A 25,016-nucleotide genomic window follows, 5' to 3' on the forward strand; every position below is an offset into this window, starting at 1 on the left:
TTCTAGACCCTTTGCTAAGTTGGTTGTTAGGTATTATGGACCCTATCAAGTGATAAGCAGAGTGGGTTCAGTGGCATATAGACTAGATGTTAGGTATCAGTGACAAAATACATCTAGAGGGGGGCGGGTTGAATAGGTGTCGCGGTTCCCACTTACCGCCATTTGCACAAAAACCCTATTTTGGAAACTTGCCCGGTTAATCGATTAAAGCTATGACTAATCGATTAAGTCGCACAGAATAAGCAGTTGCTGACTGGCTCAATTACACACCCAATTACAGATTATACAGAATTGATATAGCAGATATATTTGAACACAAATGATCTTTATTTGACAGTAATGCTATATTGAAAATATCAGCAAACAGTAAAGAGATAAGGGAAAGAAACAGCCTGCAACAAGGTTTTTATATTGGTTCGTTTTGCAGTCCACTGCAAAACTACATCCTGTCCTCCCCTCTTATCCGGGAGATTTGTCTTCACTAAAATTGAAACCAATTGCCTTACAAACACAACTCCAATTAAAAGACCTTGAACGCTCATTTCTTGAGTTCCCAGAACCTATACCTTGGTTTGACCTTACCCAATTGCCTAGGAAAACCTTTCCTACGATCCAGCCCTAGCCAAGAGTATGCTCTAAACTCAAGACCTCCAAGTCTTGGTGAAGACTCTCTGATCTCTTTGGTGGTACGACACCAAGAGATGACTTCCCTTGTTACACAAATAATACAAAGAACAAAGTAACGTGAAGCACTAAAATAGCTCAAATATAACAAGAAAGAACAAGCTATAAACCTATACAAATCTCACAATTACTATGAATATGTATAAGATGAAAATCATGAAGAACATGTAATTTCTACCCTTAATAGATCTCTAAACAGTAGTGAAAGAATCATGCAAGAACAAGATAGGATGAAGAACACATTTGATAATATGCAATTGATGACATGTTAATCCTAAGCATAATATTATCTTACTCTAATCTCACATGCAATTCCCTCTGCCTATATGACATACATGAACATGAAAATACGCAACTTAGCAATTCTAATATGAATGTTTGAATGTATAAAATCGTATATGAAATCTATTAAAGAAACAATTTATATAGAAAAGCTGTTTTTCACCCAGTTAATCGATTATGTTGCATGTTAATCGATTAACGGGCTGTTAGAGAGTAACTTAAATCCGTTTTTCAGTTATCTATTGAAACTGTTTAAAAACTGTTTTCGCGTTAATCATTAAAGCTTTACTTAATCGATTAACTGACATATTTTCAGTTAAGATGTTAATTGGTAAACTACCTATACGTTATGCTTATCAACTTTACATGTTTTACCTTTATGATATGCCTAAAATGCACAAATAACATGTATGGTTAATGCATGAACATATAATAAACTAGACGACATGTCACATGTAAATGATATGATAGTTTTTAGACTTTGTGAGATTTACATCTAAGTTTACCTAACCTAAACTCAATAACTAAGACACATCTAAGACTCTAGTCTAGACATGAAGCTCTTGAATCTTTGGCATGTTGATTTGTTGAGTTGTCTTTAAGCTTTCACTAAGTCCTTTGTCTTCATCAAAACATAGGCAAGTATAAGTGCACTCTTGACACATTGCACTTTCACTAGACCTTCCTAAGCATGCTAAGATACACCCTATTTTTCATGTATCATTGCTAAAAAAGGCCTTGAAACCAAGTCAAAATCCTTACTCTCTACCTCTAATGTTGAATGAAGAGTATGAACTGGCAGTAGAACTAGAAGGTGTAGTGGATTGGAGAGAAGATCAACAAGGGCAGATTGAAGCAAGGTTATCGAGACTGGACTGGACCGGACCGGACGGTCCGACTGGTCCAACTGTCACCCGCTTGAATAGACGGTCTCGTACATCCAAAAAATCGGGAAGCATTTCCAAGCTGTTTTGGGCCGTGGAAAAACCGGTCTAACCAGGTTAGACCGGGTAAAATCGGTCCAACCAGGTTAGACTGGGTTAAACCAGCCGGCTATAAGAAGTTAGAAAAAATTTAAAAAACACTACAATAAAAACGTGAATGCACAACAATTGTTCTTGGCTTCTTGCAGCAGTAAAAAAAACAAACCTAGCCGCCACCTACCTGGGTTGAAGAGAACCTCCATTAGCCTTGCTGTCACCATCGTCTCTCTCTCTAAATTTCTAGCAGGATTTTTTACTTTATCAAGTAAACACACTTACACATCACGTTTTTCAATTGTTCCATCTTTTATGTTATGAAAAATTCAAAATCTATTAATGGCAAGGATACATGTACTATCTTGAAATCATACTTGACAATGTCATATGTGAATCATTATAAAAGAGTGTGTTGAAAGTATTTATATGAATGATTGTTGTTAGTATTTCTTCTTAAACATATGATTCAAGGGTCATTGAACAATGTATCCTTGTGATGTGTACTAGTTTCTATCTACTTTTATGTTTTTGAAAGCATCTTAATTTGATTGGTAACATTTAGGCTAATTGTTGTGTTAGTGTTGCACATTTAGGCTAATTGGGATGAATATGAGAATGGGAGGTCTAGTCAAAAAAATGTAGGACTAGTATTTGTTAATAATTTTGTAGAAATCATGTGAGAATCATCTCAAAAGCACCCACCCTGAACAATAATATTCAATATGTCTAGTGTTTGTTTTATTTCATTGCACATTTGGTCAAGTTCAATTGAATTTTTAGGCATGAGGTTTAAAGGAGTTGTAACATCTCCATTTGGTTATGCTTAAAATTATTTTGGCCTTTGCATAAAATAGAATCATGTCATAACTTAATAACAAATTACTACAATTTTCTTGAAAGTCATTCATTACACTCTCTATCTGCACTTTGGTGGTTGAAGAGGTGCTTCTTGTAACAAAAGATGGATCAGTCATTGCTGCAAGATTCTTTTCTTTTCTTTTGTAGTAGCAAATTTATTTATGTTAATTTGCACTGATCTTTTGCAGTAGTAACTATTATTCTAATTTTTGTGTATTGTTTAATAATAGCAATCACTTTTCATGTATAAATATTTTATCATCTCTTTGTACTAGTATTGTTTATGTTAATTTGGTAAATGGTTATGATTTCCTATATGAAATCATCTACAAGTTCTCCGAATACAACTCAGGTAGTAACTCCTACTACTCAATCTGTTAGAGTAAAATCTGACCCAACATGGGACCATTGCTAATTAGTGCAAGATGTTGATGAAAAGAAAAGTATAAAATGTTTATATTGTTCAAAGTGTTACAAGGATGGAGGAAGAAAAAGGAGATGTTCTACTTTGTCTTTCAGTCCCTTTTGAAGTTAAACATCAATTAAAGGAACACTTCAATCAAATTAGTGGTATTAGTAAACGAGGAACTAATCAAATTCGAAGGGAAGAAGATTTAGATGAGGAAAATGTTATACAACATGAAAGAAATTTGAATCCACAAATAGCAATTAAAGCCAAAGGTAAGACAAATACTTTGGGCTTTGCTCCAAGAAGTATGCCACAAGGTCAACCCTCAATCAGAATGGGCTTTTTAGATAAGGATACTATTCATAAGGCTGATTTAGTAGTTGCTCGATTCTTTTATAATTGTTGCATCCCATTCAACTGTTCAAATTCAGTTACTATCAACCTATGATAGATGCAATTGTCGCAATTGGTCCTGGTTATAAAGGTCCTAATTATTATGTCAATCATGACACAAAATGTTATACCAATCCTTTTAGCTCGAGTTTAACTCAGTTAAAGTTCGTAAACTGTTCCGTTCAATTTGAATTGGTTCATTTGGATAACTCAAATAATTAATTCATTTTTAAAAAATACAGCAAAATGTTATATATATATATATATATATATATCAATAAATATAAAAAATAATATATATATATATATATATTATCAAGTCAGTTCATGAACCTAACAAGTCGAACCGTATACAGCTGAAGTTCGGCTCGTTTATTTAATGAGCTCAATTTGTAGTTCAAGTTCGGCTCATTTGGTTCATGATCCAAGATTGTAGAGCTAAATAATGAGACAATTTTCGAATAAATATCGAGTTGGTTCGATTCATTATCACTCCTACTAATAACTTATATTACTTTTAAACAAAAAACTTTAGTAAAATTGATTGATAAACTTCTTTATAGTTGTACAATTAAATAAACAAGATAAAAATATATATGCACTGACAGTGTATGAGTTTTATACATTGTCATTGTATCATCCACCATTAATGTTTAATCATCATTGAGTTTTCAAAAAATATAAGTGAACAGTGAACGATATATTGTTTGTGTATCAATCTTTACACTAACAGTATATAGATATTGTGACAATTAACTTCTAAGTTTTTAAGCTACATCAAATAGCTTATTAAATATGAGTTTATATAAGCTCATAACTTAATGAAATAACCTTACTAAATACAACTTTTTATCAAATAAGCTTTTATAGGCAAATAATTTATTTGGTGGCATTACCAATCTCACTTTAGATTAGAGAGCATATATTTTGTGCCACAAAGTATGTCACTCCATATAGTATTTGATATGATTGACTGAAAAATATATTTAAGTTAAAAGTTTACTAATTAAGTACTTTTCTGACCATTCATAACTAGTGGCACATAAAATGATACACTTTATGAAACAAAAAATAGGTTACACTTTAAAGTATATGGACAGAAATTTTCTATTTTTAGACACTTAAAACAAAATGAGTGTAGTTTACTATAGTGGAAACATATTTTAGTGAATATTTTTTATATTTTTATAATCATCATAATGCATTTTTATAATTATTGAAAATCAATTTGATTTTATACTGAGGAGGTCGATTATGGAGGTTATATACTTACTATATTGATTTATGGTAAGATATCGAAGGAATTAAAAGGGATTGCATATGGTCTTCATTGATTTGGACAAGACATATGATAAGGTGTTTATAGAGGTTTTTGTGGAATGCTCTAGAGAGAAAAAAATGTTAGCATGCCTATATTCGAGCAATCAAGCATATCTATGATATGGTGAAGACCAACGTAAGAATATAAGATAGGATCTTAGAATATTTTCCTATTGCATTAATATTAAGCCCATACTTGTTTATGTTAGTCATGGATGTGTTCACTAAGCATATCCAAGAACCAGTGGCACAATATATGCTTTTTAAAGATAATATTGTCTTAGTGAGAGACTCGATAGGAATTAAATGAGAAGTTAGAATTGTGGAGATAAACTTTAGAAGCACAAGGATTCCATATAAGTCGAAGCAAGACGGAGTATATGGAGTGTAAGTTTAGTAAGATACGAATAAACTCTATTGTAGAGATAAAGATTAGGGATAATATCATACCACAAGTCACTAGATTTAGGTATCTTGGATCAATCACACAAGACATTTGGTAAATTGACGCAGATGTGAACCATTGGAATCAAATAGGGTGGTTGAAATGATTGAGTGATTCATGTGTCATTTGTGATAAAAAGGTACGACTCAAGCTTAAAGGGAAGTTTTATCGCACGTCTACAAGACCTACAATGTTATATGAGACTGAATGTTAGATGATAAAATGCCAACAAGATAGTAGATTTCATGTAGTAGAGATGAGAATGATGTGTTGGATGAATGAACATACTAAACAAGATATGATTAGAAATGAATGTATCACGGAGAAATGTTGAAGTAGCTCATGTTGTAGAAAATATGGTAGAATCGCATCTTAGATGGTTTGGACATTTATGAAGGAGACCAGTAAAGCCCATGAAGGAAAGTAGATCAAATGGAAGATAGTTCGATTCCTAGAGAAAAAGAGACCAAGAAAAACCATAGGAGAAATGATAAAGAAAAACATAGCTCATTATTTCGTCAATGAACATGATTATGATAGAGCATTATGACGTTAATCGATATATATAACCAACTTTACCTAATAAGATAAAAGCTTAGTTGTTATTGTAATCATCATAAAAAGTCGGATATATTTATATACAATTATATATTTTAGTGAGTCGTATACTATATATATATATATATATATCACTTTTTTAGGTCCATGTTATGATGTGTTATGAACTCTATTAATAATATGATAAATCAATTGCTTTCTAGAAATGCTACAAATTAAGTGGCACTTAAAAGCGGAGTACTCCACCCTTGAGTTAGTGGTATCTTTATATATATTACTACACAGATTAATGAATATTGTTATTTTCTTAATTTTAAAAAATATATTATAATCTCATAATTTTACCTTCTTAACTCTTCTTGGAAATGACACAAAATTATTTGTCTCATCAATAAACCAAAGACAAATAAGAAAAAAAATAAATGATGCTTAGATTATATATAAAATGTATTATAAAAAGACTAGATAAAATATGCTTTTAACACTCCAAATTAAATATTTATACTCCTTATTTATCCATTATTATTTTGAAATTTCATTTTTTTTTAATTTATCATTGATAAATAAGAAGCATAAATATAATTGAAAATACTAGTACTTGAAAACAATATTGTTATGCTCTATAAAAAAATATTATGATGGATAGAAATTTTCGTGACAATTCAATATTAAAAGTTCATACACATACTCTATTCTTTATAAGTGTTGTTTTTTTCAGGAAAATTTGTTTATATTTATAACTAGTGTTGCATTACATGATTTAAGACAATAGGAATTATTACTTTATCGATTACACTTTTATTCTCATTATTGTATAGAAATAATAATTGTAGAATAATATGGAAACATGAGTTAAAAAAGATGAAATAAAAAATAATAACAAGTTTGTTAAAGTATGAAATACAACAATTTTCTTGTTTTGATTAAAAAAACTCATGATATTACTTATAGAAAACGAAGAGGAAGACTAAATAGTATGAGTAAAATTAGGATTTCATCCATTGAATTCGTGAATTGGAATACGGTGCCAATCTGTCCAAAGAAATCACATTGATTTTCAGAGTCACTCAGACGTGTAGGCAATGGGCCCAAAGATGGAAACTGAATTTAGCAACAAGTGAATATTTTTTTACAAGTGGTATCGTAAATTGTTTTACATAAATTACAAACATATAGTAAAGGAAAAGTGGAATGTAATATTTTATATACCATAAATTACATAAATGGTTTAACATTTCTTCTTATTTCATATACCACAAACAATATAATATTTTACTTTATAACATTATTGTAATTTATAACAGTAATATTTATTATTATTTTTATTATTATTTTATAGTACCATTAACTTGTAAAACAATCTTTACGTAAGACTTATTATTAAGCTAAAGGTCCCAAAAAGAAAGTAAAAAAGTAGCCCGAACCTGTTGGATAAACTTGACCCGAACCCAATTTTAAAATAGTCTAGTTGGTTCAGATTAAAAGTTTAGACTTAATAAAAATACTTCATATGATACTTAAAATCTATAAATTTTTAGACTTTAATAGTCTATTTGAGTGTTTTCACACGTGAAATATGTAGTATAAAATAAGGGATAGATGAAATATTACCATTTTAGGAAATATAATTTGCATTGAATAGAATTTTGAAGAATGCAAGATAGGATAGGGACCCAAAATAGAGTACTCTTTGACATTGTTAGAATTAATGATGTAAAAACCATACTGTATCAGTCAGTTCGACCGAATAATTAGCGAATTGGACCCCTAATCGATATGATACAGATGTTGAACCGACCAAATATTAAAATCGGTCAAGACCGGTCAAAAATCGGTCAAAATTGATCAAAACCGGTGAACCGACCAGTATTTGACTAAACCGGCCGGTTTATACACATATTTTTTTTAAAAAAAAAAACTTATTACAATGTGGCCCATCTTTCCAACCCTTCTTTAACACTTCAAGACACATGATTCCAATGCATACCTAGATTACACCTTTTGGTTCTTAACATTCGTGTGTAATCTCAGTGATATCTGTGTAATCTTGGAGTACTTTCTGAAGATAGGATTTGGTGCAAAAATATAATCTCGATGAGACAACTTTGACTCTTAGTGTTAAATGTTAAAACTCCAAATTTATTTGTTTTGTAGAGTGGGTTGTGAACTTGTGTCATTTATTTATATTTTGCGGTTGTTAAGTGATACTTTTGGATTGATATATATTTTGTAATTTAGACTTTGAATTTGTTAAGGGCTTAAAGTTGTTTGTTTATGTGAATTTTGTTTACATTATGAATATGAATTATAAATTTGAATATCTATCTATTTGAAATTTTTTGTTATATGTTTATATATATGTAAATATAAGTAAGTATGTCTCGTTTAACCGGCATACAGTTTAATTATTGAACCACTATATCATTATACCAATATATTGACTAGTTTGATAATCGGTATAATTTTAACAACACTACTAATTAAAACTCGGAATGACTATAATAGAGTTCTTTGTTAAATAAATGAGTACTTAATGGGGAATTCTTTCACTTCAAATAGAATATTCTTCTCCTTTATTAACTTAAACAACAGATTCACAATAAATGATGAAACCAATACAATGATAACAATAAGAGTAAAACCATACATGCAGAATAAGAGTTTATTACCCTGACATTATATCATTCATATTTAATACTTATTAATCACTCTAAATATAAGTAATACAAATGAAAATGAAAGATAATTGATATAATGAAGGCGTAGATATTAAACTCCAACAATAACATTTTTTTTCATTTAAATGTCACGATTTGTTCTGCATTCAGGGGAAAGTTTAGGATAACGCTTCCTATCAGTGCAGTAGTTGTAAATAGTGAACTTCCTCCGCACCCACCTAAGCCACCTCCATTGAGAAGCATCAAGGTCTCGAAACCGTGGCTGATCCCACCATCTCTGACCCTGTGTGGCACAGAACTTGGCTTCCACAGAGGTTTCACAACCATCAATGTGGAAGCCCTTATAGTGTGCTATGAATGGAGCTTTGGACCAATCTGTTTTCTCCAATCCACCCCTTGTGGCCCAATCATCAGCATTCCATAAACTATTGTACATTTTCATGGGTTGGTTGAAAGGGAATCTTACACCTAAGTTTTTGGCGTTCTTGAATACCCTGATTGGGATATTGTCCACAAAGAACCTGTACAATACCACAGTGAGTCATCATGATGATGCTACATAATTGGAGATCCAATTTTGCTATACTATACAACTTATTTTATACACAAACTAACAAAAAAAAAAAAAAAGTAATGTTATATCCTCGTACAATTCATTCTACTTACAACAAAATGATCACATGTCACTTCCAAACCAATCATTAATAAACAAATTTAATATTATTTTGAGTGTAATATCTATGAATTGTTACTATAAAAATTTATTCATAATCAATATATCTATATCATTTGTTTGTATTATTTTTATTTTAGAGTCATTTAAATATGAATAATGCAATACCAACTTTTTTCTATACACTTTTTTCTCTATTATTTTTGGCAACCAATTTGTAACAACTTTTAATTGTTCTTTGATTGTTGAATGAATATTTTAAGATGAATGTAGAAAATGAAAAACAAACGGTGAGATATATAACCTTATCCAAGAACCGTCTTTTTAGTTTTTACCATTTTTTGTTGAATCTCGGCTATTTATTTTCTTTTCTAATTGAGTATCACTATTCTTGTAATTAAGACACTCCTAACGAGAACCAAAGTGTTAGGGGAGAAACGTGGAATGGTGTAAAGGACACGCAAGAATATTTCTGACCAGTGGCATCAACAATTTAAATTGGATACCATATCACGAAATATAACCACAATATTATAGTCTTATGATCGCTACAAGTCTGCAACCACGTCACAATGTAAATATAATGACACTAAATCATAATAATATAGTTGTATGAATTTCAAAAAAAATTAATTATAAGAAAATTGTCATCATCCACATCACAAGTGCAACAATAACAGTGATCATGACCACAATTGCTACTGGAAGCACAATCTAAAATTTAAAACCTGAGTGGGATAGTGAAATAATTGAAAGAAGTACTTACACAATCTGATACAGGTTCCAGAGTATAGAGTATGTATGGTACTTTAGTGTAGGATCAAACCAGAGATATATTCTCTGTTCTCTGTCACCTTTGCCTCCTGTAAATACATTTGTTTGCAAAATGTAAGGCTGTCCTGTTCTGTTCCCCAAAAACTCAAAATCTATCTCGTCATGCTCTGAATTTTGAGATGTTAACTGCAATATTAGAATGAAAGCTAAGATCACATTTACATATAATATACAACCTAAAGATCGCATTACATTGAAAAATATATTTAAATTAAAATTTTAATAATTAATTATTTTTCCGACTAATCATATCAAATAACACATGAAACAAAAAACTTTGTGGGATAATACTGCAATGAAAACTTATTTTGCATACATAGAAAGCGGTGACTGTGCCAGCTGAATCCCCAGCAACCATCTTTATGTTCATGCTGAAGTGACCAAATAAATATGACCCTTTGGATTGGAAGCCAGTTCCTGTACAAAATTGTATGAGATATGATTTTATGTAAAGAATTAACTTTTGTTCTGCGAGTAAAAATGAATTTTGTAAGTAAAAAAGATTTTTGAAATGGATGCGATCTGATGCGGTCTAAATGCAGTCTGATATAGATGCGTTGCGACCAGATGTGGCTGCATCATTGTGATTTGGTGTCACATTATAACTATAGTGTGATACGGTTGCAATGTATTCCGCAATTTAAATTAATAGTTGTTTACTTCAATATTATCACGATATGATTGTGAAAAGTACTACAACTACAAATTTTTGCCTTAATTGTAGAATTCTGACCATAATATACTGATATGCAGTTGCAATTATAGTTACGTTTACTTCAATTATGTGTTAAATTGCATAAAAATATGATTGTTGCAACCAAATTATAGTCACATATCATTATAATATGGAGACTCCTAAAATCATAACACAATTCAAAAATCAGTGGTGCATGTTGAATTAACTAAAAAGTCAATCAAAGGTAAATCTACTATATATTACGCACCAGTGTACTTGTCAAGATGAAGCTGAACTTCAGAACCTCCATTGAAATATTTAATGTGATCATAAGCCCATGTAGGAACGTAGTTTCTGCCGAATGGTACATTAACTGGCCTGGGTAGATTGGCGCATAGTGCAGAAGGGGCTAGTGATGCCAAAATTAGACACAGATTCCAAATAGAAGAAGAATCCATTGTCTCTTTTTTTTTCTCAACTTGTGAGAACTCAGGCACTGATATACACATCTTTGTGGCTGAAACAGGTATATATATATATAGGCATGACTCATTAGCTAGATCATAGACCCGTCCTAGAGGGTTGGACCCTTATAATTTTCCTTATTCTAAACTTTCCTTCTTTTTCCTTTTCTTCCCTATGAAGCTTATATTTGACTTTAGACATTAGGGTAATAATAATTATAGTTTAACTATGACTCTATTTTTCTTTTAGTGTAATTTATCGTAAAACTTTATACCTAATCAGAACATTATTATTTATTCATTTGTATTATTTAAATGTAAAAATATAAATATGAATAGTATATGATATAGTAATAATATAATTTTTTTTTATGTTTATCTTTCTATTTTTTTATTTACATCATATCGAAGATTTCAAAAATTGCAATATAAACAACAACTCATAACTTTTACGTTTAAAATTTTATTTTTGAATAGATAGATGTTCAAAATATAATTTTTAATCAGAGTTATCGTTTTAATAATTTTAAAATTGAATCTATAACTCAATTTTGAGGGATAATAGTGGAAATTAAGTATATATCAATGGGAGGCAAACTTTACTTCTAAGTTAGAACCCTAAAGATTTTTATTTTGAAAAATTTATCTTTGTCACCATCATTAAGTGAGAGTTAGGCTTATAACTAAGTTTTGGAGATACCTGGCCAAGGACAAAAAGAATTTTCAATTGTCTTTTCTTATATTCGAGGATGACTAAAAGGTCGATGATTCAATTCTTGTAAGTGACACTTATTGGGAGGAACAATCGTGAACTCCGAAAGGGATTAGTTCCTTACCCAAAAAAGTGAAAGGATAAAAAAGTTAAAATTATAAGATGGTTTAGTGGTTAAAAAAGTAAAGTGGTTAAAATTATAAGGTGAAAAAATTATCCTAACGTAGGATGTACAAATGTGCAATCTGACCTCCTCAATCAACAAACACACAAGTGATCTAGAAATTAATTGGAAAAATAGACATAATGAAAAAAAGTGATCTAGATAATTAGATTTGAAAAATACATATAAATGAAAACAATATTTTTCAGTACCAAAAAAAGGAACATAAAAAAGTACTTTTCTAAATAAATACACTATTGTTTTTTTCCTTTCAGATACACACCTTTTTGGCTTTAGTCTTTTAGATATGCTTAAGTTAGTAAATCAAAATCATTACATCATGTTTATTAAATTCATACAAATTTTACTTTCTTTAACCTTCTATATATTTTAAAGAAAAAAACCCTTTTATAATTAAATAAATAAATAAATTAGTTCTTTCTGAAAATCAAATAATTGGAAAGATATCTCGTGCCATTGTTAATAATAATATTACTCATTACTCATGTTAATAAACCAAGTCTTTGTCCGAATAACCCGATGTTGACGATATACATTGCATTGTTACGTAATGGCAGTTGAAACCAGTCTAATAAAATCTGAAGAAAATAAAAATAAATAAAAGCATTGCATGCATGTGGGAGCATAAGTTGGGTGCAATTATGTAGCATTTTTAATTTAAGAATGGAAAGTTGGAGGAACATACAAACTATCTCACATGATTTAATTATGATAAGCTAAGTTTATCTGTACTATTAAATGCAGTTTGGGCAATTAATTATAAACATTATTCAGTTGGTATAGAATTGTAGAATGAGAAGAAAAAAATGTATATATTGACAATGTACTAGGTTCTCATACTGTCACTACACAATCATCATTCAATTTCAATTATAATTGACTTTTCAAAAAAAATAGTCTAAATAAAGAGTGAATGATACACTAATTGTGTATAATTTTTTATACTGTCAGTCCATAAATATTGCATCCCTCCTTTGTTGTAAGTTCATGTTGTTATGGTGGCTATGCTGTGATATCATGTGGAGAAAGCCTTGACTCAAATCAAGGCTAAGTAAAGTTTTGATGCGTTGTTGTCAAGCTTCAAAGGAGACTTTTCATCAATTAATTATACTGTCATTCTCATTTAATTGTAAAGTTATATGAGTAAAGAGTTAAAATAATATAACAAGGAAAATAATTATAATTTTTTAAAAACAAAATATCTAATAATTTTATTAGTTTATGAAAAGAAAACAATCATAAGATGACAAAAAAGAGGATATATCAATAATAACTTCCTTCTTCCTTCTCGAAAAAAGAGAGAATATATTAAAAAATTAAATACAACAAGTTCAAGCAATGATTTCTTTTGGTATCAAAAGCTCAACTAACCAATACATTTAATGTTTACTCTAAATATATACTTTTGAAGACCATTGTAACATTTTCTGAAGTAGTTGAACCTCGTCAATAAAAAGAGAAGTATCTCAAGATAGAAGTAACAATGAGATACACAATATATAGATAAAACACAAAAATACAAGAAAGTAGAAGTGCATTAAAACTATGTAATAGTCCTTGTTGTATAGAAATTCTGTTTGCTTAGTTATAACTTAAGTTTATGTAATATCTTTGCTAGGGACAAACTAAGTCGAGAGAAAGAATCTTAGTGTATATTTTTGTAAATCTTAAGATTTATATATCAGTGAGTTGCTAAGATCAATAAATCAACTCTGCTAAATTATTAGAGTCCGAAGAGTCTTGGTAGGAAAGAATATTTTGTTAAGTTTAATGCTTAGAGATACTTGATTTAGAAAAAATACTTAGTTGTTAGAGTTTGGAAAAATATTGAATACTTGTAAGTTATTTAGAAAATAGTATAAAATCCTTGAGGGAAAGGACTGGATGTAGTTATCGAGGGTGATTCAGTAAAAAATCCTTCTAATATTCTATCTATCTTTAACTTCACTCCTTTTAGATTATTTCTGACCATAGGGAATTGTACTTATCTCAAGTTAATATTTTGGAAACATTTTATACTTACCATACTTATATAATTCACCCCCCTTCTTGTAGAGTAGAATTATATTTTATCTCTCTACTTTAGGTTAAGCATCTTACAAGTGTAAAGGGGATTATGATACATACATCATGTATGCAAAAGGATAAGCAATCAATAGATCATCATTATTTGATGGGCCAGACTATGGATACTAGAAGATAATGAAGATGAAATTTCTAGACCGTAAGAATATTGATATATGTAGCTTATTTAATCAGACTATACATATCCCTAGAGGGGAAGTGTAGAATTTCTACGTAGAGCTTCATGGTCTATAGATCAAAAGATCAAGCACCAACTAAATCTGAAAGCAAAATACTATTCTTATGTTTAGCAATCTCTAGATGGAAACATGATAAAGTCCACAACTACAATACATCTAAGACATATACATGTTTCAAATGCATATATTCTTCTTATTGATGCATTAAGGTTAGGGTTCCAATAATGTTTGGTTTAACGAAATTGTCTAAATTTTTTTTTTCGAATCAACATTTTGCTTCTTGCTTCTCCATGCAACAATATTTACTCCTATAAAAGTAAGATAGCCTAAGGTGGACTTCTATGTGTGATATTCCCTACCTAATCAGCACATGTGTAACCATCAATCTTTAAGTGCTTATTCTTAGATAACATAAGTCCTTTTCCCAAAGAGGATTTTAGATAACACCGAATCTGAATTAAAATTTTCATATGATGTTCACTAGGACAATGCATAAATTGACTTACAATGCTAACAACATACGTCATGTCAGGTTCATTATGAGATAAAAAAATTGGCTTACCAACCAATTTTTGTATCTTTTTTCATTAATTGGACCATATTTGCATACACTTCAAGCTTGTGATTTTGGACCATTGGTATATCAATCATCTTGCAGTTCAATAGTCATGTCTCTAAAAGAAATTCCAAGACATATTTCATATGAGAGAGGAATATACATTTCCTTAATCTATTCACGTTGATTCCTAGAAAGTACTTGAGCCTCCCAAGATTTTTCATTTCAACTTTTGTGGCTAGCTACTTTTAGAGTCTATAAATCTCCTACACATCATCCCTCGTGATAATCATTCTATCGACCTAAATTATCAAAGTCATTACTTTCCCATATTGATGTTTCAAGAAAAGAGTACGATTTGAGTTGCTTTGTTTGAAGCCATTTTCTCGTTGCCAAGATAAACTGTCCAAACCATGCATATGGTGATTGCTTTAGCCCATACATTGCTCATTGCAATTTGCACACAGTTCCAGCCTTCGAATATATGGTGTTATCTGGTGGAATATCAATGTAAACATTGTCCTTCAGATCACCATGAATAAAGGCATTCCTCACATCAAATTGGTACAATGTTCAGTCTAACTTTATAATAAGTGACAACAAAACTCTAACTGTATTCAACTTCACCAACAGTGAGGAAGTTTCTTGATAATCACTTCCATATTTTTGTGTATATCCCTTTGTTACAAGCCTTGTCTTATACCTATAAATAGATTCATCTACTTTGTATTTGATAGAAAATACCTACTTACATCTCATTGCCTTTTTTCCTTTTGGCAATGAAACTAGGGTTTATTTTTTTTTCCAGAAATGTATGAGAAGAAAATTATGTATATTCTTTATTGATTGAATGCTTGATCATTTACAAAGTAAAGGTCCCCTTTTATGATAGGAAGGAAACCAATAATACAAGAAAAGCAAGGTTACTTGCCATAGAAGAAAACCTAACTAACTCTTAACAACTTAACTATATAATCATAATGTGAAATATATGCATAATTACTTTATGCACATGTGCTAAAACAACAAAGCTTTGCTGCATAAACCAATGCTAAACCAATGCAATGTGAACAAAGTTTATTTGCTTCTGATGCACTTTGAATCAGTGTAGAGTGCACGAGCCTTGGTACCAAAGTCTTGATCATCAATCTAACCCGAGCTACTTGCCACTTTTCTTCAGTTTCCTTCAGCCTGATGTGCATTGTTGGATTGGTGAATTGACTTAAATACATTTTGTTGGATCACCTAAACAAAACATGTAAAAGAATAATATAAGTTAGTTCATGTATTTTATTACTCCTCTCAAGCTGGAGAGTAAGGATTAGTTACTCCAAGCTTGATAAGATGGGATTGAAAAACAGATGGATCTAAAGCCTTAGTAAGTATATCAGTTTTTTTGGTTGTTGTAGAAATAGGGAGAAGATGATAGAGCTTGCTTAACAATCTTTCCCTTACAATATGGCAATCAATTTCCACATGCTTGGTTCTTTCATGGAATACAGGATTAGCAGCAATGTAATGGGAAAAATCATTGTCACAATAAAGAAGGGTTGGTTCCTTATATGGAACTTTGAAATCCTGTAAGAGGTAAGTAAGCCATCACACTTCACAAAATGTTATAGCGAAGGCCCTATACTCTACTTCAGAGAAGGATCTAGAAACTGCATTTTGTTTCTTTGATTTCCAAGAGACAAGAGCATTATCCAAGAACATACAATAACCAGAAACAAATCTTCTGGTGTCAGGGCAAGTGGCCCAGTCTGAATCACTGAACCCTTTGATGTGAATGGTTGAAGTAGATGGGTAAAATAAACCTTGGCCTGGGCTGCTCTTAATGTATCAGAGCACCCTTGAAATGGCATTATAATGAGTTATGGTAGGAGCAGCCATAAACTGGATTAATTGTTGCAGAGAGAAACTTAAATCAGGTCGAGTATTAGTAAGGTAAAGCAACCTACCAACCAATTGTCTATAGAACATGGGATTTTGATAAGGATTACCATCTTGTTGATGTAGTCTAGTGCTTTTCTTTGTTACACAGTGATGCCATCATTGTTTCTTGTTATTTCTAATCCAAGAAAGTATTTAAGTTCACCAAGATCTTTAATTTGAAATTGTTTGTGAAGTTGTTGTTTAACAAAACTGATTTCTGATGCATTATTGCCAGCAAGAATTAAATCATCCACATAGATTAATAATACAGTAAAATTAGTTCCTTCAGATTTAGTAAACAAGGAATGATCATGCTTAGACTGGAAATAACTCATAGATAATAAAGCAGTAGATAATTTTGCAAACCATTGTCTACTAGCTTGCTTTAAACTATAAAGGGATTTATTCAACTTACAAACCATGTTGGGAATAGAGCATAAGAAAAATTGAGGAAGGCTCATGTAGACTTCTTCATCAATGTCTCCATGAAGGAAGGCATTATTGACATCAAGTTGATGCAATAACCACCCTTGACTGGCTGTAAGAGTAAGGAGGAGTCTCACAGTAGTTAACTTCACAACAGGTGCAAAGGTTTCATAGAAATATAGACCTTATGTTTGGGTATACCCCTTGGCTACTAATCTAGCCTTGTGTCTTTCAATGGTACCATCCGAATTATACTTAATCTTGTAAACCCACTTAGATCCAATGGCTTGTTTGTTTGAGGGCAGGGGAACTAAGGTCCAACTGTCATTCTATTCTAAGGCCTTTAGTTCAACTGTCATAGCTTGAACCCAATTATTGCTCTTGATGGCTTGATTAAAAGTTTTAGGCTCATCATGTGTAGATAATGAAAGACATTAGGCTAAATCAGGGGTAAACAGTGTAGCATAAGATAGGAAATGATGTTGGGGATGCTTGATGTTGCTATGAGGATTGGTAGAAGTCTTGGTTATGAGGCTGCAATGGAAGTCACTAAGATAAGAAGGAGGATGATATGGTCTTTGTGATCTTCGAAGAGGAGGACTAGGTGTGGAATTAGGTGGAGATGCGATGGGATTATCAGTGGTAATGATAGGCTTAGTGTCATGATCAGGTTGTCTAGTAGGATTAGGACAGAGGTCATGATCATATTCACTAGGGGTTTAGCTTATATAGGCATGGATGGTGTCGAGAAAAGAATAAGTATTAGTGGTAGCCTCTATGTGGCTTGTTTGGTTAGCCATGATCTTGGTGTAGGGGAAAATATTTTCATAGAATATAACATTCCTAAAGACAGATATGGCTCCAATGGATAAATCAAAAACCATGTAGCCCTTTGTTCCATGTTTATAGCCTAAGAATATGGATCTCTTAACTTTAGGATCTAACTTGGTTCTATTAGCTGTTAGAGTGGAAACAAAGCATAAACTTCCAAAGACATTTAGGCCAGTGAGCTTAGGAGTCTTTTGGAATAAACATTCAAAAGGTGACTTAAATCCTAATGTGTGTGTTGGTAATTTGTTTATCAAGTGAACAACATGGTTCACTGCATAACCCCAAAAACAATTTGGCGAACTAGAATGAAACAGCAGGCACCTAGCAATGTTAAGGATGTGTCTGTGTTTTCTTTCAACTATAGAGTTTTGTTGGGGGGGGGGGTTTCCACACATGAGGTATGATGTAAGATTCTAGATTGAGAATAAAATTCAGGCATAGTGAATTCCTTCCAGTATCAGATCTAATTGCCTTAATCTTATGATTGAATTGAACTAAAGCTAACTGCACAAAATTCTTTATTAAGTTTATGATGTTTGCTTTATTAGGCATGAGATAAATCCATGTATGCCTTGTGTGATCATCTATTATAGTAAGAAAGTATTTGTGCCCTTGTAGACTGGTGACACCCAAGGCCCCCAAATATCCATATGAATTAACTCAAAAGGATGTGTTGTGTGTGTGGTGCTATTAGGAAAGGCAAGTTTGGTTTGCTTTCCTAAATGGCATAAATCACATATTTTGGTAGAATCAAACTTCACATAAGGAAAAGTTTTACAAACATGATTAAGCACATTATTTGAGGGATGTCCTAATCTAAAGTGCCAAAGATCAAAGCAAGTAATAATTTTATTTTCTAAAGAACCAATGATATGCAGAAGGTTCTTTTCTTAATGATCTTGCTTTGTCAATATGTAGAGATTATCCTTGATGTCAGCATGACCAATCATCCTCAAGGAAGTCATATCCTGGATAAGACAGGAATCCTTATCAAACACAAGCTTGCATTGCAAGGAAAAAACAAGCTTGTTAACAGAGATAAGGTTATATTTAAAGCCAGGTATGTATAGGACATTATATATGATGAGATTATTAGATAAGGCAATAGTTCCTGAGTGCTTTACAATGACATTAAACCCATTTGGTAAGTTAACTAAAATAGGCCTTATGTTTTGAAAATATGTGAAGTTTGATAATCTGTTAGTGACATGGTCTGTTGCCCCACTATCCAAAATCCAAGATTGGTTGAGAAAATTACCTGAGATAGGGGGATGATCATCAATGATTGTATTGTGGCTTATTTGGTTAATAGCATGATCTTGCTGAATGGTCAATTGTGCTTGCTGAATGTGTGTGTTGTCTATTGATTCATTGTGATTTGTCCCTTACTGATTGTTTTCATTCTACTGATGTGTGTGAATGTTATTGACCATGTCATTCCCTTTTGATTTGAACTTGAAGTTTGGGGGAAATCCATGCTTAAAGTAGCATGTTTCTGTGGTGTGTCCATTCTTTCTACATAAAGTGCATACTTTATTGCTTTGTGATGGATACCCCTTGCCCAATATACTCGTTCCTCCACTCCCTGTAGTTCTCCTTATATCTTTATTGTTGAAGTTGCCTCTTCCAGTGTTCTTGTTTGACTTAGTCCTCCATTGATATGTTGTATTTATGTTCTTGAGACTGGTTCTGGATTCATCTTGTGTTGCCCCTTCTTCTGGCCTGTTCTGTTGGATAACTAGGGAGAAGACCTTGTTGATAGGAGGTAATGGTTCCATGAGAAGGACTTGGATCTTGATGGTGTTGTATTGATCACTAAGCCCCTTTAGAAAACATAGCACATATTCAGACTCCCTATAGTCCTGGATGATCTTCATAAATTCACATGTGCATCTAGGTATTGGCCTTAGTGATTCCAAGTCATCCCAAATGGTCTTAAGGTCAGTGAAGTATGTGGACACATTCCTATCCCCTTGTTTTATGGAGTGTATCTCTTGAAGTAAATCTGATTGCCTAAAGTTATCCCCTTTTGAGAATCTATCCTTGAGGTCTTTCCAAAGATCATATGCATTGTCTATATAAACAATTCTTTGAGAGATTTGTTGTGTCAAAGATCTGGTGATCCATGAAACCACCATATTGTTGCATCTCTCCCAATCATCATAGCTTGGATCTGTTTCTTGTGGCATCTTGATGATTCCATTAATAAACTTGAACTTATTCTTTGATATTAAGGCCCTCTTCATCGCCTTACTCCAGGAATGATAATTCGCACCACTTAGGGGTGGTGAAATCAACACCAAACCTGGACTTTCACCAAGGTGAAGGTAGTATGGATTGCTCGGATTTTGCAGTGAGTCTACATGATGATTTGCTTGATGTGTTTGTGTTAATTCTTCATCCATGTTTGCTGGTTTATCTTGGACAGAGAAGAATGATGAGATGATTTGTAGAAAAAGGAGAAGAAGGATGATGGAAGAATTGATTGATAGAGAGAAATGGGTAAAGAAGAAGATTGGTTTATACAATAGAGCTCTCAATTTGAGAGCTCTGATACCATATTGTTTTTCCAGAAATGTATGAGAAGAAAATTATGTGTATTCTTTATTGATTGAATGCTTGATCATTTACAAAGTAAAGGTCTCCTTTTATATTAGGAAGGAAACCAAGAATACAAGAAAAGCAAGTTACTTGCCATAGAAGAAAGTCTAACTAACTCTTAACAACTTAACTATACAATCATAATGTGAAACATGTGCATAATTACTTTATGCAGATGTGCTAAAACAACAAAGCTCTGCTGCATAAACCAATGTTAAACCAATGCAATGTGAACATAGTTTATTTGCTTCTAATGCACTTTGAATCAGTGCAGAGTGCACGGGCCTTGGTTCCATAGTCTTGATCATCAATCTAACCCGAGCTACTTGCCACTTTTATTCAGTTTCCTTCAGCCTGATGTGCATTGCTAGATTGGTGAATTGACTTAGATAAATTTTGTTGGATCACCTAAACAAACAATGTAAAGGAATAATATAAGTTAGTTCATGTATTTTATCAGGTTTCAAGTTTTATTCTTCTTCAAAGCTTCCATTTATGATTCTATAGCTTGAACCCAATTTGGATATGATAAATCTTCTTCTATCATGTTGGGTATGTGATGTGAAGATAGGTTGTACATAAATACTTTGAGGGGTTGTGATAATTTCTAAGTAGACAAGTAATTGGTGATTGGATATCTTGACCTTTTTGTTAGAAAATTTGGTGAATATGAATTCAATGTCTTATCATGATTTTTTCTAAAAGGTAAATTATAACCAATACCTGAGTTATGAATAGAAGAAGATATAATAGAACTGGTAAGGCAGCTTACCTCATTGATATTCTGTGGATATGGCTATTCTAGCACAGGGAGGAAAGGGTTTCAATTTTATATTCAGATGACGCAACCTCTTAAATAATACTAGTACTTTGTCTTGTGATAAGTGCTAAAAATACCCAATTTTCATACACTTTTCATGGCACTTATCATATGCAAAAATGTGAAAACCAACTTAATTCAACACTTTTTAGATAAATTTTGTATGTTTAAATTATATATAATTTTTGATCACCTCTTGTCCAAGTTTCTCTTGAATTTTATAGGAAATTAATTGAAAAGAATTAATCCAAAAGATAGCAAAAAATTCATGCCAAATCAGAAGCCAAAAGTCCAAAAGGAAATGCTCAAAACAAACAAGTCAAGTACAACATGTTGTGCGCTTAAGCTTGTCACCAACAAAGATGACTTAGGCTTGAAGAAATTTACCTTTATTTACCTTGAAGAAACCCAAGCTAGGTATGCAAAGTAAAACATAAATTCAAAAGCTTACCTAAACTTGAAGAAATCATGCCAAAATGTGTCAAGTAACCAACTAAAATCATCTCAAGAATCATGGAACAACGTTTCCTTCGGCTTGAAGAAAGGTTGGTTCCTTCACCATAAAGGAACCAGGCAGCCAGGCGTGGGCTAAAGGTGAGCCAGACGGGCAGGTCAGAAACCTAGCCATGAAGAAATCTTGGCCAACTCATCAAGCAACTTGCCTATTCATTACTTGAAGGCCAAGCACATGACCTCATGTATGCCATATGTTCTGAATAGCCAAGTAGGAGATTTCAAAATGCATGTAACATAGCCCACAATAGGTTGTCCAAGCTAGCTGGCCAAGATGGGACAAGCTGCTGACCCACCAGCTTTGAGTGTACCAAACCGCCTGACCAGGGCGCTGAGCGACCAGGAAAGGGGGGGTCAGGAGGCCCTCAAATTGCCTATAAAAGGCACACCCATTCCTTCACTTTTACATTGTACATTCTTTGTAAATTCATCTTCTTCTTCCCTTTTCGGTTCTCTCACTTGAGAGTGTTCTTAGGCTGTTTTTAGGTGTTTTGTTCTTAGAATTCCAGGGGAGAAAGGAGTTGGCAAATGAGATACAAAAACATGATTTTTTAATCTCATTTGGTTCCAAAAGCATCTCATCCTTGGATAGATGGCTCATGCTCCTACACATTGATTTGGATTATGGTGTAATGGTATTTCTTTTCATCATTTGCATCATATTTTGATTTCAATACATTCAATTTATTACTTTTGGTTAAGTTTTGATTCTTTAAGAAGTTCTTAATGCGATTTTAGTTTGATCACCTAAAACTTGATCTAAAGATCCAAAAATGCTTATTCTAAAAGTGTTGACAAGTGAACTAAAAAGTATAACCTACATCATAGTTCACTTTCCATATCAAGCATCTACTTTAAGCAACTTCAGCAACTTGTATTCAAGGCTAAATAATGTTAACAAGCCTGAAGTAGGGTGTGACAACCTGCTCCGATGAGTGATACTTAACTATTGTTTAGTGTATTACATAAGGTTTTAAAATCATCTTATCATACTAGAACACTAGATGAAGGATTTAGAAATGGTGTGTGGAATTAACCGAAAGTATAACACATAACTTGTAATTCTTTTCAAAATAATTTGAGTCTAGAAATAATTTCATCTTTCAAACCAATTTTCTGCTCAAGAATTTGATTATAATTAGTTCTTTACTTTTTCTTGTTTATTAATTGATAAAGTCACCAAAACAATTTTATATGTTACTTTCTTACTTTTGATAAAAGATATAAAGTATGAGTACATTTCTATTAGGCAATTCCTCGTGGTTCGATATAACCTTATATTATGCTACAATTGAATCTTGAAAGCGATGTAAGTGTAAAATAGTAAAGTGTTAAACTTTATAAATTTTATTTGTTGATTAAAAATTCCTAAAAGCATAAGGTCAAACCAATTCATGGTTTGTAACTTTGTAAATAGGAATAATATGCCAAAAGTGCAATCCAATCAATGGATTGTTACTTGACAATAAAAGAGTGATGAATAATAATTTAACCACTAACATATATTTTCAGTCATTTACTTTCCGCAACTCACATTTACTTTCTGTCATTTATTTTCCGCATCTCACTTTTACTTTCTATCATTTACTTTTACGCAACTAGCATTTATTTATTGCTTTATTATTTTATTCTTTATACCAAACATTCGAAATAAATGATACAGTTAACTACTAACTTTTTTCTTTTGTTCTTTTTATTATTCTTTGATATCAACCTTTCGTAAGAAATGATATGATTTACTTAATAAAACGATACCGACCTTTATGGTATGATCAAAAGGAACCTGAAAATGGAATAAATAAATAAAGTCACCAAATAAATAAGTTGTTCTTCACTAATCACTCTAAAATAAAATAAACTTGCAACAACCAGGAAAACCCTTCAACAAAGGGACATATTTTATTGTTAACGGGGGATTCCTGGCTATGTGAAATCTAACGTTTTCAACATCTTGCTCCAGGTTCAACATTAGTATCATCCATTTCTTCCAATTCATGGCTAGATTCTTTTTCCTCCCCATCAGTAGTTCTAACTTTTTCTCCATCGGTACTAACATAAATTTGGTTGCCCTCAAGTCCTGGCCAATTGTGCCAAATATTGTTTTCACCTTGTATTTCCCCATGAAAAGAAGAATTGGAAACTGCTGGTGGAAAATAAATTTCAGATTCCACGAAAGTAATTTCCATAGAGACATAGGTGTGTTTTCTGGTAGGATCATAGCAATGATGTCCATTTTTATGTATCACATAACCCACAAAAATACATAGAACTTCACATGGATTAAGTTTTGTGCGTTGAATATGATGAAGATGAACAAATGCAACACATCCAAATACTTGAGGTGGAATCACTTGAATAGTAGGTAAGGTAACATGTGTAGAATAACTTCTAATGGAGTTTTAAAACTTAGTACCTTTGAAGGCATACAATTCAACAAATGTACTGATGTGAAAACACCATCTTCTCAGTAATTACAAGGCATATGAGCTCCAATCAGAAGAGTATGAGTTGTTTCTAAGATATACATGTTCTTTCCTTCCGCATCTCCATTTTTTTGGGGTGTTTGGGAGCAAGAGACTTCATGGATGAGACCATTGTTTTTGAATTACTCTTTATAATCCATATTGATGTATTCTTTACCATTGTCAAAGTAGAGATTTTAAATTTTAACTGAAAATTGTGTCTGAACCATCACATTGAAGGAATGAAAAACACCAAATACATCATTTTCATGTCTCAGCAAGTACAACCAAGTCATTCGGGTGCAACCATCTATAAAAGTAACATACCAATGAATTCCAGAGGTAGTTGCAATAGGGGTGGATTCCGATGCATCAGAATAAATTAAAGTAAAAGGGATTTCACGTTTATTCAAGCTAATTAAATAAGATACATAATGACTTTTGGCTAACATGCAAGTTTG

The 25,016-nt window shown here is 31.9% G+C and overlaps 1 protein-coding gene across 1 annotated transcript; it reads right to left on the bottom strand.

Annotated features, from left to right (window-relative positions):
• On the bottom strand, nt 8,728–11,272 carry LOC109344826 (probable xyloglucan endotransglucosylase/hydrolase protein B). The gene is made up of 4 exons (XM_019583569.1): nt 11,059–11,272; nt 10,431–10,531; nt 10,047–10,240; nt 8,728–9,128 (listed from the first exon to the last, which is right to left on the bottom strand). Exons 1-4 carry the CDS (start codon nt 11,246–11,248, stop codon nt 8,729–8,731), a joined length of 885 nt encoding a protein of 294 aa, XP_019439114.1. The 5' UTR covers nt 11,249–11,272; the 3' UTR covers nt 8,728.

This window comes from Lupinus angustifolius, chromosome LG04 (assembly GCF_001865875.1).
Source record: "Lupinus angustifolius cultivar Tanjil chromosome LG04, LupAngTanjil_v1.0, whole genome shotgun sequence".
NCBI classification, from domain to species: domain Eukaryota; kingdom Viridiplantae; phylum Streptophyta; class Magnoliopsida; order Fabales; family Fabaceae; genus Lupinus; species Lupinus angustifolius.

What these genes read in the sequence shown, in the direction of transcription:
- LOC109344826 (XM_019583569.1), bottom strand. Translation starts at nt 11,248, where the DNA reads ATGGATTCTTCTTCTATTTGGAATCTGTGTCTAATTTTGGCATCACTA. An exon ending in TCATCTTGACAAGTACACTG is followed by an intron (nt 10,532 to 11,058) that starts GTGCGTAATATA and finishes AATTTTGTACAG; the next exon opens with GAACTGGCTTCCAATCCAAA. An exon ending in TGGAACCTGTATCAGATTGT is followed by an intron (nt 9,129 to 10,046) that starts GTAAGTACTTCT and finishes GGTATTGTACAG; the next exon opens with GTTCTTTGTGGACAATATCC.